This window comes from Tympanuchus pallidicinctus, unplaced genomic scaffold, assembly GCF_026119805.1.
Source record: "Tympanuchus pallidicinctus isolate F22 unplaced genomic scaffold, pur_lepc_1.0 scaffold8, whole genome shotgun sequence".
NCBI lineage: Eukaryota > Metazoa > Chordata > Aves > Galliformes > Phasianidae > Tympanuchus > Tympanuchus pallidicinctus.
The window spans coordinates 55,684,602-55,702,726 of record NW_026294802.1 but is presented as its reverse complement, the minus strand read 5'-3'; the positions used below and the strand labels follow the sequence as shown (position 1 = coordinate 55,702,726).

The following is an 18,125-nucleotide window of genomic DNA, read 5'->3' as shown; positions in this document are numbered from 1 at the left end:
AAGTTTGTCATGAGGCACCCGAGAGCTGCAGGCCGGGACCCACGGCGCTGAGCCCCGCGCTGCCATCGGCCGCTCCGCCCCGACGCGTCGCCCGCGTTATCGATGTCTGCGTGGCTTTAGAAAGAGGCATCGACCATTTTGCTCCCCTGAAGAAGCTCACAGTGTCATGATTCAAGTGTCAGGACAGATTAGGTTAGATGTACTGTGTGATTCCCAAAGGAAAACAAACTTCCAAACTTACTCTATTTGCCTCGTTACGAGTCACGGATTGCATTAGAGCCGAACATGTAATTCTGTCGCCTAATGTGTTAAAGTTGGCATGAATTTTATTCTCTGCACAAGGTGAGAAATTACTTAGCTAACAAAACATTTCGTTTCCCCCTCTTTGCGTTCCTTCTTTATGAGATTCTGAATGTGACATTTTCACAAAAAATCCCTACACTTATTTGTGAAAAATGTATATTAAAACCAAAACACATCAAATGGAAAGAAATCACAGATGGTTTTATTCACAAGCAGTAGAATTAATGGGCTTCTCTACTCTTTATAAATATTGGAAGCAGATGAGTTCATTACTATTTCACTCTAATAAGGAAAACCTGCTTTATTTTGACAAGACATCGACTTATCTGGTGTTTCTACTGAATAACTGATCTGTTTTCTTGGAAAAATAGAAGAAAGGTTTTCAACAAACAAACATCTGCCGCCAACCAAAGAAATGCCAAACATCTTCATTTTGGATCAAGCAGAAACAGAATTTGGGGGATTTTGAAAATGTCGCTAATTTTCAGAATAGAAAGTTTTGAAATGTTTACTTTGTGGTTGTCTTAAATTTTTACATCTTTCAACAAAGCAAGCAGAAAAGTGAAAACATCTGAAAAGGCTTTGGAAAAGAAAAGAGTCAGCATGGCTGGATAAAGCTGTGGGCTCCTTTATCTTCGCGAAATCTGCACACATGGAGCAGAGTTCAGGACTTTCCTTTTTTTCCCAGTGCATTCAAACACTTCCCAGTTCACGATCCAAGCCGTGGCGGCTGTGCCAGACCTTCAAAGTGCTGCTGGCAGCCCTTCCTGCCGCGGGATAAAACATCATACCCTGGGGAAGCAAAAGCTGAGTCATTTTTAACCCCGACAACATTCACTGATGCGGTCATCCTGTTAGTCATGGAAATCCTGTGTTATTTCTATTTATGCTTCTTTCAACACTCATTAACCAAGGAGTGAGAAAGTTTCATTTTAAGCTGCAGAAGATGTTTACCCTCTCCGAGGCCACGGCAATCAGTTACATGGCTTATCCATCACTTCGAAGAAGGGAAAGGATTTGGAGATATTCCCAGGGCGAGTTAATTCTTGAAGCTGTAGGAGGGAGAAGAGGCAAAGAAAACAAACAACAACAAAAGCCACAGCAGCACAAAGCCCAGCAGCCTGTGACATCGCACCCCACGGCTGCTGCCAGCCTATGCCTGCTGCATCCCCAGCCAGCAGGCAGGCCGTGGGTGCGTGCAGCAGGGTGCTCTCCTGGGGGGCAGCAGTAGCTCCCAGTGCCTGCAGCTTAGGGCTGAGCTAGTTTGGCGGAACCAGGGGCACTTGCTTTAGGAGGTTATAAAAACATGTGCCTGAAGAGCATGTCGGGAACTTGGGAATTAATCTCCTTTAATTCAAAGGGCGCTCAAAGTATGCGAGATGGGGATATTGGCTGGGGGGAGAGAAGATGCCAGAGGTCACAGTGTGCACCACCGCTGAGTCAAGTTCAGAAAAATAACAGCAGAACGAATAACAAACTTGAGTTCTAACGGTGTGACGTGAACCTCTCCCCCATCGAGAAGTCCATTGTGCCCCCGGGGTGCCTGCAAAAGGGAGAGAGCTGCCAGGACCACCTGTGCTGGGATCCATGGGGCCAGGACCCCCTGCCCAACCAACAGAGCAGCCCTGCCCCTGCTGTGTACTGCCTGCACTGCTGCCTGCACCTCCCCATGCTGGGCATCATCCTGTCCCCATCCTGCCTCGCTCTGAGCCTTCACCCTGCTGCGGAGGCAGCTCTGCCCTGCAGACCATGCTGACAGCGGTACTGGAGCTGCAGCCTTCCCAGTCGCATCCCCCCGCTGCTGTTAAATCGCTCGCCAGCAGCAGCATTTGACAAAGAGAGCACGAAGCAGGGCCACACAGAGCAGAGCATGGGTCGTAAAAGCATGGCACCTTCCCTGTAACTCACACATCCATCCTTAACTGCCTCTCTTAAAATACAGCTGTATTTCAGAGCTGATTATAAAACCCTGTTTACTTCTGCAGAATCCCAGTTTATAATATTTGTAAAAAATGAGACTATGGAGCCCTGAGCCCAGCAGGGTTGCTCTGAGCCCACGCAGTTACCAGAATCTCTGCACCAGCACCAAACCCCAATGCTGTGCCAGCACCAAGCCCCGGAGCTACTGCTCCCTCCAAGAGAAGGCCTTGCCTGAGGCCCAGGGCTCTCCCTGCTATCAGATCACTGCAGATGGGGTCTGTGGCTGTAGTTGCGAGGTGCCCTGCAGTCCCACAAGCTGCATGCTGCGCTCAGGCTGCACACTGCTGTCACCTGCTGCACACTGCTGCAATGCCAGCCGCTCCTGGCCCTGCCTGAGCACTTCATAGAAGATAAATGAGTTGTTCCACTAACTTTGCCTGCATCTATTGTACTGAACTCACTGCCACACGCACTTGGAACGCTGCCTGTGCAGCAGTGTATTTGCCATGTATGGTCCTTTCCCCTCCAGAAAATGCTGAAGTCAAGATATTTTGACTTCTGATTTTTTGACTTTGCAGCATAGAATTTAGCAGACATTTCAGATTGGTTTACAAGGATAAAAACCAACACAAACAAAAGCAAATTACCTTCATGAGGTTCATGCCATCACCTCTGCAGCCACGGGCAGCCAGGAGCAGCCAGCTCTGCAGCTCATCAGAAGGCTCACAGCTCCTGGTCCGACCGCCAGTGACTCCTCTGCTCCCATGGTTTATGTCCTGTGCCTGAACTCAGTCACATCTCTTGCAGTGTCCTTCGCTCTCCCAGGTAGCTTGGGAGCACAGCAAAGGCTGTACCTGATTTCAGCCTTTGCGTCCCACCAGAACCGCTCAGAAAGTCCCTGTTAGCACCAAGCAGAAGGAAATAGTGATGTGCAGCTGGGACAGAGAGAAAAGCTCCTTTGTGAGTCCCCTGTATTCAAGCCTACAATACCTGCTCCTCTCTGAGACCTTCCCATCCAGGGACATTTATGAGTAATGATTTTCTATTTTCTTCAACTTCCTCAAAATCATGGGATGGGGAGGTGAGAAAACTCACCACTGCAGGATGTTGCTGGAAACATCCACCTGGCCAGAAGCCCAGCTTCTTACTCACTTAGGATGCTAACCTTGTACTGTTCTAACTCCTGAACAAGTATTCATCGTGGTATCAAATGCTGCACCGAAGTCAAAGAAAACACTGTTTTTACTGTAAGTAAACATTAATTGTATCAAACTAACCTGTAATCTTACCAAGAAATAAAAATAGTTCCAGGTGCTACAGTTAAAACCGCTGCATTGTAGCAGAGTTCAGAATAGCACTGACTGATGTTTATTCTTCCTGACACATTCTAACTCCAGGTTTGGGATCCAAAGAGGCCAATGCAGCGGTGGTGAGGAGCCAAAACCAGCAGACTGGTCCCAGGGCCGAGTGCTTCTGCTCCCATGAGCAGTTATGGCACTGTAAGCTTAAGCTCCAAAATTAACACATACACAAAACAGAGAATAAACCAATCATAACAGATTTTATTTAACAAATTATATTAAGAGTACAGACTGTTATCACACAATGAAACTTCCCTTTGTAAAATACAGGAGAGTCATCTAAAATAAATATAAAAGGTAGTAACATTCATTAGGTTAATGCACAGTAAATTTGTTTTCAATAACCCAACACAATGCATAGCATCTCAAAACAACACTTGCCAACTGCATAAAAGGTTTCTCTCCTCCTTTTGTCTGACGGCATTTAAAACTGTTGCTGTTTGGGAACAATTTTACAATAACTGACCGAAATATCCAAACCGTTTGGGTTCCCTGCACCGAACGAAGCGAGAGGCCCCTCACAGAGCCTTTCCCTTAGCAGGCAGCACCTCCCTACCTGCAGCACTGCCGGCTTCACGGCTCAGTACAGCGAACACCGACCCCGCGCGGCCGCCCCGGCGCCGGGATCCTCGCTGGCCCAGGCCGGCGCCGAGCCGATGCTCGATGCGGGCACGCTGCGGGAGGAGGGCAGCGGGGCACGGCGGCCGTGGGGCTGGGACTCCATCGCCAGGCCCTCGCCCAGCCAGCCGTGGGCTGAGCGCAGCAAGGATGTTATCTCTTCTACAGACGCCGGTCAACCACGTGCTGCAGGCTCCATCTTATGCAGCTGTTTGTGCCGCCCTTGGGAAAGGGGCAAGGAGAGCTGCAGCGGCCCTGCCAGGTGCCACCAGGTGCCACGCCAAACAACCCAAGGTTCCAGACCACCACCAACGCCCTACTGCACAGGAGGCTCCCAGAGGACCCTCTCCTACAAACAGCGGGTAACCGCAGTGACAGTCAAAGGAGAAAAGTCTGACGAAGCTTATTTCTACAAACTACAGCTAGGAAACACTCCCACAGGAAGACATCTGCTAGGTCCGTCCACACCTGATCACAAAGTTCACGCTCTACATTACTTTCTGCACTAATATCTTGCCTTTCCATAATTAACACATTAGACATCACTGTGTGTCCTCGATAGTCCACGAGTCACCCCAGCAGGCTCTTTGCTGAGGGAAATCCAGGAGGCAGCAAACCTCTCCTAATTCACATCAGAAGGTATATTGTACAGTAAGTAAACCTCTGCTGCTTTTCTATTTCTTGCAGAGATACAAATCTGGTGGATAATCCAGCAAACTAATTTCTCCATTAGCCACAACATTAAGCTAGCTGGTATCTAGCTTTGTTCTAGAAAAAGAGACAAGGTAGCCGAACACATCTGGCACAGCTCTGCAAATCCACTCCTGTTGCCGCCTGCTGACAAATCCCATCCCTATCTGCTTCAGAAGGCTTCTCTTCAGCCAGAAAACATCAGAAGCAGGCTGCCTGAACACTGACTCCCTGGGCAGTGCTAGCACACTGCATGTTGGACCAGCAGGGAGGAAGATGCAGAGATGCTTGTGCGGGCTCCAGCGTATCGCTGCAAGCATGCAAGGACCAGCCTTGCAATGAGCCACTGAGAGTACAAAAGTGGCAGAACAGTAAAAAACTGCCTGTGGAAATACTGATCTGGTACCCACAGCCTGGGGATGCAGAGATGCAGCAAGAAAGCTTCCGAAAATCAGTGGATCACAAAAATGACACATAAAACCAGCCAAGCTGTGCTGTATCACACCATGCTTCTAAGGGGAGACTCTGAGCTCTCTCCCTTTGGAAATGCCAATAGTTTTTTAGACTGGTTAGCATGGCTGAGAGCACAACTGGCCTTCAGTGCTCAGGACATCCCTACTGCGCTCATACACAGAGAACTGCAGTCACACTTTTCATACTTTCAGGAACAGCTATCTTTGCAGTGCCACAGTGCAGAAACACTGCGAAGACTCAAACTATTCTATCTTCCAAATTGATTTGCAGACACATCCCTTAAGTAGATTTGCTAGGCTAGTGAAAGAGAAGAGAGAAGGAGAACCAACTATACAAATATATCCTGAAGATTTCTTAGATGCTTGTGTCAGCTGCCTGTCCTGTCAACATTTTGAGCCATCCAGTGTTTCTTGTAGGTCATTGAGGAAAAAGCTGAACTTACTACTTGAGAAGGCTAAGCTACACAAAAGCACAAGTTTCACCTGCTCTAAGCTACATCTCATGGGAAGGGACTCAGCGCTGCAAGCCTGTTTCCCCTGAGACATCCTCAGGGAGAGCTCCCTCAGATCAGAGCCTGGCAGTGCCCAAAGCTGCTCCTCACCGCTGTGCGGTCGGTGCTGCCCTGGGCATGTGGCGAGGTGGTGGGCAAGGTGCTCCTCCAGATATGCCCCCATCTCCTGGTAGCAAAAGCTGACCCTCAAGCTTGGCACTGTCTCCGCAGCCCTCGCTCCCCTGCCACCAGCAATGGGGAACGCTGGCTGTCTGCAGCTCTGCCGTCCCAAAGCCGTGAGGATGCACAGCCAGCTTCCACCTACCTGCAGCACCCACTGCTCTACAGGAGAAGCTATGAATGGATGCCGCAGAAAACTACAGGACAAATTACAAGCAGAAACACAGAACGACAAAAGATGGATGATATGGGCATACTACTACAGCATAGAGTGGATTTGAACTTCAAGTGAACCTGAGCCAAATGACCAGGCTGCCATGGTGTGTTCATTTGTCGATGTCGGCATCATCAATCCAGCCTTTGTGAAGCTTGGCAGTGAGGTCTGGCTTTGCTTTCCTGCAGGATAAATAAGAACTACAAATGGTGCTGCAACCTTCAAGTAAATGAGCACTTCCAGGGGGTCACTCAAACCTCTAGAGCTGATGCAAATGAAATAGCTTTAATTCTTTTGACCAAGTTATGACACACCTGCAACTGAATCTGCCTGTGCTTTCAAATCACACAGCCTTGCTTTACAGAGGCAGTTTTAGAAAATGATTACCTGACTGGAAGAAGTTGAAGCAAAGAACTGGAATCAGACTATCCTGAACGTTAAGGTATTTTGTGCTCATTATCCCAGCAATACGATATGGTGCCTTAAAACCAGAAATGAGTCTTTGGACAAGAAATACTTTACATATGTACAAATAAAAAATACAAGCTGACAGTACAAAACCTACCGTTAGTCACCATTCCATCCAACTAGAAAATACAAGATCCATCAAATGCAGTGCAAAGCAGGTCAGGGCATACATGTGACCCAGACAGAGAGCGGCAATACTGATACTTGTTACTATGGCAATTGCATTTCAATGGGGTTAGGTAATCATTATTTTACAATACAAAAAGTTGTACATTTTAACACTTACTTAAAAATTGCCATTTTGCTGCCATGATGTAGCTTTGTTCTACAGCAGAAACTTGAAAAAGCAGCACAGGTCAGATAGGCATTTCTCAATAACTTATTACAGCAACAGACTTTTCCAAGACATGCATTCAACTCTGGAGCGAGCTCACAAGGAGGCTGAGGTCAGCTTTACGCATCAGCTCTCATGCTGCGCTACGCCAGAGTTCAGTGCTTCCCTCCAGAGCGCCGGAGGGGACGGGCACGCCTCTTGTAGCAGCTACGAGGCAAAAACGAGAGACCCGCTCCACGCCGCAGGCGGGCAGCAGCATCCACCCGTCAGCGGGGCGCGGCTCAGCACGGCGCGCAGGGGCCGCCCGGACCGCGGCCAGCGTCCAGCCGGGGGCAGCCAGGACGTTCGCCACTCGAGGTCGCCGCGCACAGCAGAGGAACCGCAGCGCCGGGCTCCGCGCGACCTCCGTTTGCCAGCTGCCGAGGAGAGGGGAGGCGTAGCGAGGCCAGAGCGAGAGGCCCCGGCCCCACGCGGCCGTGGCAAAACGAAGATCTGAGCCCGGGCCGATCGCGGCTGCGGAGGAGCTGCCGTGCGCCCCACGTCCGGGGCCACCGCCGAGCACCGCGGGCTGGGCCCGCTGCTGACGGCTGAGTCTTTTTCTTTCTCAGGGCTCGCTGCCAAGCGTCCCTGATCGTCTGCGAGCTCACAGCCGGCCGTGCACGGCGCTTCGCTACGGTCGGCCGTTTTGTGACCGTCCTACAGCAGGGGATACGGGAACGGGAGCAGGCGGGAGGCCGCCGGTCGCTCTCCGAGCAGCATACTCACGTGGAGACGCGTCTGCAGCAGCTGCCGAAGGGTCGCGAGGTCTGACGCGCGGAGCGGGGCGTACGGAGGCGGTGCGGGGCGGGGCGAGGCCGGAGCGGCGGGGCCGCGGGGCCCGGAGCCGCGTCCCGCTCAGTAGTGCTGCACGCGGCCGCTCCGGCGCCGGCGCTCAGGACGGTGGGACCGGCGGGCAGCGCGTGGGGCTGGGCGGCAGGCGGGCTGCCGCGCTCTGCTCCGTCCTGAAGCTGTAGTCGTACTGCGGGAAAGCGAGACAGAGGCGCCGTGGGACACCCGACTGCGGGCTCCCCGGCGTGGCCCCAGGGGGAGCGACCCGAGCGGGAGGCGGGGCGGGGGGCACTCCGGAGAATCACCCCTCTCCAGCAGTCCCACGTTAACCCGGCACGCCCGCTGCGCCGCCCTCCACACCGGGCAGCCGGGCAGGACGAGTCCCCGCCGCACGCCCGGTTACACAAGCCGTACCGCCGTAATTACAACCGTCGGTTCGGCAACCTGGGCGGAAGCCCCTGAGCCCGCAGGTCTCGGCCAACCCGGACCGCTCACCCCGGGCAGCACCGCCGAGCTCCGAGGCGCGGGGCCGCCGCCGCCACAGCGCCACCTGGCGGCGGTCAGCCCGGGCGCGCCCCCGCCCGCCCGGCGGCACCGCGGCACAGCGCCGGGCGGGGCCGAGCGAGAGCCGCACCGGGACCCCGAGCGCCGGCCTCGTCTGCGGGCGGAGCGGGAGCCGAGTCGCGCGGTGCACGGAGGCGCTGGGCACTAGGGGGTGCTCGGCGACCGCTCCCGGGCTGCGCTGCAGTCGCCTCCCGGCCTCCTCCGCGTCACGGTGCACGCGCGGCGCGACGGGAGTTGGCGCTGCCACGGCAACCGCGGCACCGCGCGCAGCTTCCATTTTGTCCGCGCGGCACCGAGCGCTGCCAGCTGCGGGGCGGCGTGTCAGCGAGCCGCGCTTCCAGACCGCCTTTTAATTGGCAGGCATGTCTTCATTAATTGCACCTCAATGTCACGATGTCGCAGCCAGCAGCACCACCCCGAGCTACAGAAGCAATAAGCCTCATTTTTCAACACACAAACACATAAAGATGTCAGCTCAAACTGTTTACTAATTAACACTTAAAAAGACACAAATTAGATATGCGTGGCTAAGAGCAATTATAATCAAGACGAATTTCTCTAGTCATTTGGGAACTGAAAAAAATGCCTAATTGCTGGAACCGATGTTTTAAAAACTGAAATCATGCCAGTTAGCAAATATGTTCATTTAAAGAACATTTCATGTGACTGCACTCTGGAGAATTGACTACAAACATGAGAACAAGGAAAAATATTTCTGTATAAAATTAAAATTTTAAGCTCCTTTAGATTTACAACTTCTTCATTAAATGTATTTGCAAAAAGCAGCCTAAGAAAACTTGAAGCCATTAAGTGGTTAAACAGGCAGCCCTCCTTGTCAGTTTAAAAAGAATGATTAATATTAGATGCATACTTCACTAATTAGACTCCAGACTTTCAGCTCAAAGCTCAGCTAACGAGGACGCCTCACTTGGAGAGCCGAGGCCTGCAGCAGCCCGAGCAGCACAGGCCCACGCAGCCCAACCTGCCGGAGCCGCACACAGCACAGCCCTGCTGCTGCACTGCTGCACCACGTGCAGCCCGCCTGGCCTGCCTGCCTCACACAGGAAGTTTCCCTGCCTGGGACACGAGGACCAGCAGCGCAACTCGCTGCAGTTCTGCAAGGAGACGGCAGCAATGCTGAGGGCTTCTGCTCCTCACTGCCATACATGCATTGAACTGGGCACAGGCCAACTGCGCCCTCATCTTAAAACCAAGAGTCTTCACCCTCTGCTCTCACTGGGTTTCACCATTTGCTCACACACTCCCAGCACACAGCCGTGCAGGTCCTGGGCCTGCTGCAGCGAGAGGCTGGCTCCAGACACAGCCTGAGGGTGCAGAAGGCACCTCTTTTCCCTGATTCTCCTGAGAGGGGGGAGTCCTTTCATTGGGCTCACTGTGCAGCTTGGAGGATGGGTGCATACATCTGCAAATGTGGCGACAGAGAACAATAACTCTTGGAATTCTCTGGGAATACTTTTTGCAAGGCATCTAGCTCCAGGGAAAACATTCTTGCTGCTTTGGAAATCCAGAAGATTGGCTTTAATGGTGCTATTGCTTGCAAGGGAAATAAAGTCATGCAGAAATTCACAATATTTATATTTGCAGCTATCTATGTGCAGACAAGATACTTCATCAAGGAATATGGGCTGCATAATTAGACTTTTCATTACTCTGAAAAATACACAGCCTGCAATGGATCAGGAGGGTGTGAGGAAAGCCAGCAGGTGCCAGCCCCAGTGCTCACAGTCTCCCAGCACAGCCTTTAACCCTGACGGCATGCACAACAGAGGTGTTTGAGAGCAAGGAGGCACAAAGGCAATGCATTCTGATGATAAGAAAGGTTAAATAAGAGTGATATCTGGAACTAACTGAAGAGCAGCAGACTTTGCCACTGGATTCAATACATGAAGAATCAGTAGGCACAAATTATAGATGTTTCTAATTCCATATTAACTATTTGACTCAAAACTGACTTCATCCACAAACAGTGAGTTGGGAAAGATGAGAGCTTTACCACAGGGCAGAGGATCTTACAACCAAATAAGCACAGATCTCATACAGCTTTTGCTCAGTGTATGACTGGGTACCTACCTCCTTTTCAATTTCTGCAAGGCTTTTGATTGTGATGCCCAAGAGATCAACTGGCTGCATCTGTGGGGAAAAAAAACAAACAAATGTCCAATTTAGTTTGTTGATTTTTTTTTCTATTGTTTTGTTTTCATTTTGTTTAAAGTCAGCAAAGATTCTATCACCAGAGATTTAGAGGCACCATCTGTAAACGCACGCATAATCCTATTTCTTAGTGCACCACAAGAGTGAAGAAGCAGAAGCTGGTTTAGGGATAACAGCTCTAATGCCTTTCTCCCTAAGCGGGGACAGCTGACACCCATTACTGCATCACTTCAGATAGGGCAATCTTCAGCCACCTCGCTGCCCTCAGCACATGCCCCGCACTGCCCACAGGCTTTGTCTGGCCGCAGCACACAGGTGTGAGTGGCACGGGCGGGGAAACAAAGTGACCAAAGTGACCATATGGTGGCAATGGTGTCTAAAGGATCTGAGGGGAGGATTAGCACAGCCTAATCTCTCTGTGCTTGTCCTTGCAACAGGGGACCCAGCTTTCCGGGAATAACGGCCCATAAACAACCCTTGCAGAGAGCAGTGGATGTGAAAAACTGCATCCGGCTGCACACACAGGTTGTGTCAGCGAGAAAAAGGATGTACGAAGCAGGAGCATGGTGGGAAAAATCAGACACAGCTGACGTTTTTTGCTGTAACAGATTCTCATAAATTGACTTTAAAAGAGATACTGTTTTAGTGATTAGATGGATTAAAGAACTGTTAATGGGTTGCATTAGGCTCTCAGGGCTTCTGAGTTCCAGCCCACCAACTCCGGTCAGTGCTGTGGGACCGCTGTGAGCTGCAGGATGCGATGCTGAGCAGCTCCCGCAGGGCCCAAGTGTGCTGTGCGTGGGGATGCCCTGGCTGTGCCACCGTGCTGTGTGTGGGGACCTCTCTGCTCTGCTGCTGCGCCACAGATGCCCTGACTTAAATAATCTCTCAAGCCAGAGGGCAGCAGGACCACTAGAATCATTTTTCTATCGCTGTTCCTGCTCCTGGCGCTCTGCAGAGGTCCAGCTGTGGTGTCATTAGGACTCAAGCACCTCTCTAAACTTTCCAGGCTGGAATTGGTAAACACAATGGCACATTTTCACATCGGAATTGGATTTCCTCCAACGTAGCCATGGCAACCCTGCTATCTCGGGTCAGCCGCAGCTCCTCAGCTCCATGTGCAGCCACCAGTGCTCACAGTGATTCAACAGCTCTGGAAGGCCCAGGTGATGCCAACTGCACTTAGTTTTAGGGCAGAAAAGGCGGTGATGCTCCCGGCATCGCCCTCAAGTGAGGCAGTGGGAGGAAGGAGCCCGGCCTAGCCGTGGGCACAGCGCCTGACCTGGCATCGCACTGCTACACTGGCCGGACCTTCAGGGTGCACAGTGGAACCTGTGAGGCTGACTTCTGCGATGCTGCATCAGTGGCATAGAAATGTGGTAGACATGAGTATTTGCAGCTTTCTTCAAATCTCTAATAAGAAATAAAAGGTGTTTCCAGTGCCCAAAGCCACGCTGCCACTCCCATTTTAATGGTGTTAAACCTTCCTCTCCTGGGAGAAGTCAGCTCCTGTGCAGACCTGGCCCCAGGCTGCTTCTGCCCTACAGCTCAGCAAGATGTGGGTTCCCAGAGATCAGCTCCCAGAAGCAGGCAGTTTGTGTCAATGCCTTGTGACCACTCCCCATGAACAGACAAACTATGGACACGGGAATGAGAATGAAGACAACTCACCCCTTCAGGAGCGCAGGCAAACTTCTCCGAGATCATGAAAGGCACTCCATCCATTGCTGTAAGGGACAAAACAAGCAGAGATGTTACTTTTCCAGCTCACTTCTGGTGTGCAACTTCAAGCTCACAAAAACATACCAAGTGTACACAGCAGTGACATCGGACTGATGCTCCATGGACGTTACTGACAATCATTTCTCCCTCCAATCTCCCTGCGGTTTCTCTCCATTCAAGACACAGCTACAAAGTCAGCGGCTCAATGAACCTTCCTTGCTCTACTCAATGTAATTTCATGGTCTCAGTTTTAAGTTTGGTTCCAATTTGGGCCAGATGCCAAAACGGGATGGTGTTTGCAACGCAAAATAAACACTCTGAAAGGACAGATATTTATTTAACACTACCACAGAGATCCATCTGAGCTAACTTGGTGTCTGAGCAAGAGGAAAAGGAAAACACCTGTTCAGGTAACTTTCACCTTCCAAATGCAAAGCTGTAAGAACTGCTACCTGGGCAGAACTACTGCCAGCCCCTTCCATTGCCTGGCTGTCATCATTCGAGATTTGGCAGCAAGAAACAGAGCTGAAACAAAACGCAAATGGCCTCTGGGGGACAGAAATCAGTGAAGTAGAGGACAGGCACACGGACACGTCACTGTGCTAGGCACTCTCTGCAGCACCACCTTAATGATATTAAGAGGATTTCTTCTATTTTAATGTCTTGTATATTCTTCTCTGATAACGCAGTGATGCTCAGTGTTCCTGTCTTGTTATCGCTGCCTTGGAAACTTCACAGAAACCCTCCCACAAGATATGTCAGTACAAGTGAGCCACTTACTTCTGAAGCATGCATCTCAGCAATTTCCACACAAGACTGAAAAGGGCACATTTCTAAGGCAGAGTGCAGCCCCAGACACACACGCTTTGTGTCAGTTACACCTTTAAGTTTCAGCTCTCAAGGAAATAAAAACTTCAACCAGGCCAACTTTAACCCCTGAAATGCCCTCCAGTAATCCTCAAATATGGTTTTCTTTCACAAAGCATCTGCACCCCTGAAGCCTGCATCTCCCCGCTTGCTGTTTCCTAACTGCCATCAGCACCAGCGAGTTATTACGTTAGTGATTTAATGAGTCGTTTAAGAATACTTAGCATCTGACACACTATTTTTGACTTAAAGAACCAAACCAAATGAAAACAAAAAAACCCCCACTCCACTGAGATCATTTCATTATCAAAGGTGTTATGTGGCAGCCACGGTGTTTCATGAAACAAAAGGAAACAGATGAAAAGCAGCGTCACAAAACCCTGGAAAGTTCTGAACCTGGAAGACCATCTGCATCCATTCCCCCCGCAGAAGCTGCTTTGATCGCTCGCGCCGCTGTTTGTGCAGCGATCTGCAGGATGGGCCGCGCTGCCCTGCGCCCGCCCTGCCAGGAGCAGCTGAACGCGGGGCATGCCAAGGGCCCAGCAGCACAATTAGCACTCTCCCAAACAAACGAGCTTCAACAGAGCTGTAATTAAGCAGGCCTGTAATTAAGTATATGCCCTTTATCCTAACGATCATACTTAAGAATGGCACGATGCATGGAAGCGTGTTATTAATGGCACAGTCCCAAAGCGCAGGGAGTGTGCACAGGAGCTGGCACGGCAGACCCATCACACTACAAGGCAGAAGGCCAGCAGCTCGCCCAGCAGCTCTGCACAGCCAGGCAGAACTCACGGCACTTTCACACGCCGTGCTGGGGCAGTGATGGCTGGCGCTGCAGAGTGCCCACAGCTGGGCAGAGCCCGGCCTGCGCTGCTGTGCTGGGCAGGCAGCGGAGGGGAAGGCCTGCCGAGAGCCGCAGCGCTGCGCCCGGATGGCTTCTCCCCTCCACGGAACATCTGCAACAGATCAGGGAGCTGCCTGCTCCGCTCTCAAAACCAGAAAAAAACAGACAGGGATCTCAGAAAGAAAAATGTCAGCGCCGCTTAATGTCTCTGAGAAACAGCTCCTCCCTGATGGTCACGAGCAATTAGCTCGTCTGCTGGAATCAGAAGAGTGCCCAAAGAGCCCACGGCCAGAAGTGCTGAGCCCAAACTCCGGAGAAGTCCATCAGCCCACTGCGGGGCCACGCGCCCCACAGCCCCTCCTGGCTGTAAGCACGAGCTGTTAGCTGACTTAGAAACTCCCCCTGTGCCCTGAGGAGCACCGTCACCCACTCTGAGCACATGATAGATGCCGCCTTCTTTGCTGCAGACTCCAGCTAAATCGCGGTTGTCAAATTAGTAATTCATCTTTCTAGAATAACTATATTTTTAGCAAAGCTACCAGATTTAAATAATCAGACCTGCCAATGCTACCCTCATTTAAACACGCTGACGAACTTTCACAGACAGCATCAGTTAACATAATGAGTTTCTGGATGACAAAGAACTTCAGACTGTAGTTCTCTACACTACCCGGCGTAATAAGCACTTGTTCTTTTCTACAATGTGCACATAAAGAGGAATCTAAATAATAATTGCTGTAATTATCTTGAAAAATATGTGGTGATTAATGGTGATTATGAAAATCTGTATCATTGTTCATTGAAATCTCCAACGATCAGCTGGTTTCTTGAAGCAGCCGCTGCCGAAGGCCGTGGAGCACAACGAGCGGCGGAGCTCCGTCCACCCGCAGCCGTCCCAGCGCCCAACGCTCCATGCAAGGCACCAAGTCCAACCTGTTATTTATGCAAATAATTAATTATTCTCGAATCCAACTAGCAGTTTGTCATGACACATTAATGACTTGATAGACTTCTATGAACTAGTGAACACAGGACAGCGGAGCACTTTTATCGTCATTTAATTTAAAAATGATCCTGTGTGAAATTATCTAGTCGTGAGTGATGGAAGCATAAAGAACAGACTCAGCAAAGCTTCTTTTGGATCATTGCTTTATTAATGGTAACGTCAGGGAAATGAAAAATGCTAACATTGTCATATTTAGCTCCTGGGTGCAGACAAATAGTGCCGTGCTGCTGGGTGTGCACACTGCGGCAGTGCCGGCGCCTCACAGCGCAGCCATGGGGACGTGGCACAGCCCTCTGACCCCTCCTCACATCCTCTCCATGCGCTTCTGTAGCTCTGGCTATTTTCACTGCTCTCTGCACGGTCTTTTACACTTGAATTTTCACTTGCTGATCTTAAAAATATTTAAATAACTGAATAACAAAATACTTTCCTGCATTGCACTGAAAATTAAACATCAATAACCGCTTCCATAACCCACAGGAAAACACACAGCCCTGAATGCACTACCACCGCAGCACAGCTCAGTGCCTGCACCCATGTGCGGAACTGTGCAGGACACTGAGAGCTGAGGAACACCGTGGTCTCAGCCCCAAAGAAAGTTGTTCACAAGTGCAGAGAAAAGCAGCCTGCAAGGCAACAGAAGGAGGGCACGAACTTTCCAGAGCGAGCTGCTCCCTCCACGATGTACAGCTAAGCCTCCTACTTCTGCTCTTCTGTACACAGCCATGTAAACAGCAGCCCGAATAGTACAGCATGTGTGCCATGTGCCATATGGAGCAGCACCGCTACTCATCTCCAGAGCACTGTGACAGCCAAACCCCAGAGGAGAAACAGCAGCACCTAGCAGCTCACCACCTTCCTCCAGGAGCACCTCCAGCTCTGCAGCCCAGGGGAACGGCCCCAGCACGAGGCACCTCAGGCCACAGCGCAGCCTGGAGCTGCCCAGAGCTCCCCAGGAAGGTCAGGCTCACCACGGAGAGGAGTCCTGGCAATGGAAACAGCCACAACTTTTCTGTTCATCCTGAATGACACTGATTCAAAAAACAGACCTGGAATAAATTTACATTTTTGCTAATTTGATTGTCAGCCTTGATTTTCTCTATTTCCTGCATAACTCACGACACAACACAATTAGTTCTGTACTGCTAGATCAAGCCCTGAAAACACTTGAGCAATACTCCTGGCTTTGATTATTTTCTCTCTTTAAATAACATGAGGGTTAAGCACTGCATGGTAATAGCTAATGGTACCTGGGTGCTGCGGCTGCCCCACATCGCCAGCATGGAGCAACTTCAAACAAGCTCTTCGGATCGCGAGTGTTTGGGAGCTCTTGATTTTATTATTTTTTAATAAAATGTCTCCTTTGAAGTCTCTGCAACATACTGAACTTCAAAGCTTACACCTAAGCACGTGCTGCTCCCAAGCAACAGCCCTTAATTAATTAGAGCAGAGCTGATACAGCGTGGGGCGCTCACACAGCTCTGAGCAGCACAGCGGGGTCGTGCTCTGAAGGAAACACAGACACTGCTCCATCACCTCCAGCTCTGACTGAAGGGAGCAGAGCCTGTGGGGCCGCAGCAGGCTGACAGCAATGCCAGCGTGCACAACTCAGGTTGGGGTCAACAGTTGCAAAAAGCATCTGAGGAGGCACCCACAATGGCTGCAGTGTTCCCTGGCTGTGGCTGTAAATTTCCCCCCTTGATGAGAGAAACATCCTGCTTGAGGCAGACTGCTTCCTCCAGCACTCATGTTCTTGGCACCTCAGCCATTTGCAGTACTGCAGGTTGGGACCAGGGCACAGTAAAGGAACACAATGCCTTTTGTTAGGGGCTCTGGCCCTGCAAGCTTTGATTTCCCTTAGCTGACATGTATCTGGCTTTTTGTAAAAACAGAGGGGAGGAGCTGCTGCTGCAGGAGGCGCCAGTCCTGCACCCAGCGCTGCGTGCAGCAGGGCGGTGCAGGGCGGTGCAGAGCGGTGCCGCACGAGGCGGTGCCCAGCTGTCGGCAGCTGCAGTGCAGCTGAGAGGGGCTGGGGGCACAGTGGTGCCACACAGCTGGCCAGGACCTCGCCTCCTGATGTAATTCAGTTTTTAAGTGCTCAGAGCCATTAGCGGAGCCACATATTTCTATCGGGTAAATTTCATTTGCATATGCAAATTATATCTAAATACACTGCACCATTAATATGATCACTAATTACATAATAATAGTCACCAATCTCCACACAGATCAAACTTACAGTTTTGTAGCTATTAAGGAAATTGTGCTTTGTAATTAAGATAATCCTCATTTCCAGATGCTAATTAACTATATAATAATTAGCTGCTTTTGCTAATGCAAATTAAGTATTTTCATCCTTACTGGTAAAAGAGTTGCTTATCAATTAAAAAAGAGACAACCGAGAGATAATCCCAGCTCCCCTTTAAAGGTGAAAAGGTAACTCCATTTTTATCAGTCTCACATGCGAATGCAAATTAGCCCTGATTAATCAAGTCACAGAAAACGCACCCGTCTCGTAGCACGGACGGACGTGGGCAGCTCCCTCCCGCCCTCCACAGAGTGCCTGACACAGCTCAACACAGCTCACTGCAGTGCATCAGCTGCCCCGTGTGCTCAGCACTGCGCTGCAGTGGGAAGGCCGTGCTCAGGGCTGTGCTCAGGGCGGTGCTCAGGGCTGTGCTCAGGGCCGTGCCCATGCCCTGTGCCAGCCCCAGCCACAGGGCTCTGCTCGCGGGCGGCTGGCATCCAGGGGACTTTGGCAGGATTCAGTGGCGGCTGCAACGCATTCATCATCTGCTAAACCAATCCGCCAGCTCCACACCACCATTTGTCATTAATTATGCTAATCAGCAAACCATTACTCTCTGATGACACCGCGGCACTTATTAGCTAGTTACGGCTTCTCAAAAGCACGGCTTATTGTGCATGCGAGTGCTGAGCATACATTAGCCTACAGGGAAGAAGTGTCCAATTACGAAAAGAAGAAATTTGCTATTATCTCCTCCTAACAAACCAATTTAGTAATTAGAAAAGTCTCTGAACTCAGAAGGATTCTTTAAGAAGAGCC

The 18,125-nt window shown here is 50.6% G+C and overlaps 1 protein-coding gene across 13 annotated transcripts in view; it reads right to left on the bottom strand.

Moving 5' to 3' along the window:
• Positions 1-483: 483 nt before the first annotated feature.
• Positions 484-18,125, bottom strand: part of MVB12B (multivesicular body subunit 12B) — a 52,141-nt gene continuing 34,499 nt past the window's right edge. For 9 of the 13 annotated variants that reach the window (XM_052668031.1, XM_052668024.1, XM_052668029.1 and 6 more), the window contains 3 exons: positions 12,288-12,343; positions 10,536-10,595; positions 484-3,121 (listed from right to left, as the gene is read on the bottom strand). In XM_052668031.1, the coding sequence (XP_052523991.1) occupies positions 2,993-3,121; positions 10,536-10,595; positions 12,288-12,343 (245 nt within the window). In that variant the 3' untranslated portion in view covers positions 484-2,992. Of the gene's footprint in view, positions 3,122-3,765; positions 8,071-8,912; positions 9,868-10,535; positions 10,596-12,287; positions 12,344-18,125 lie in introns of those variants that run through there. The other 4 variants (XR_008202663.1, XR_008202662.1, XM_052668026.1 and 1 more) reach the window with 4 other exon arrangements.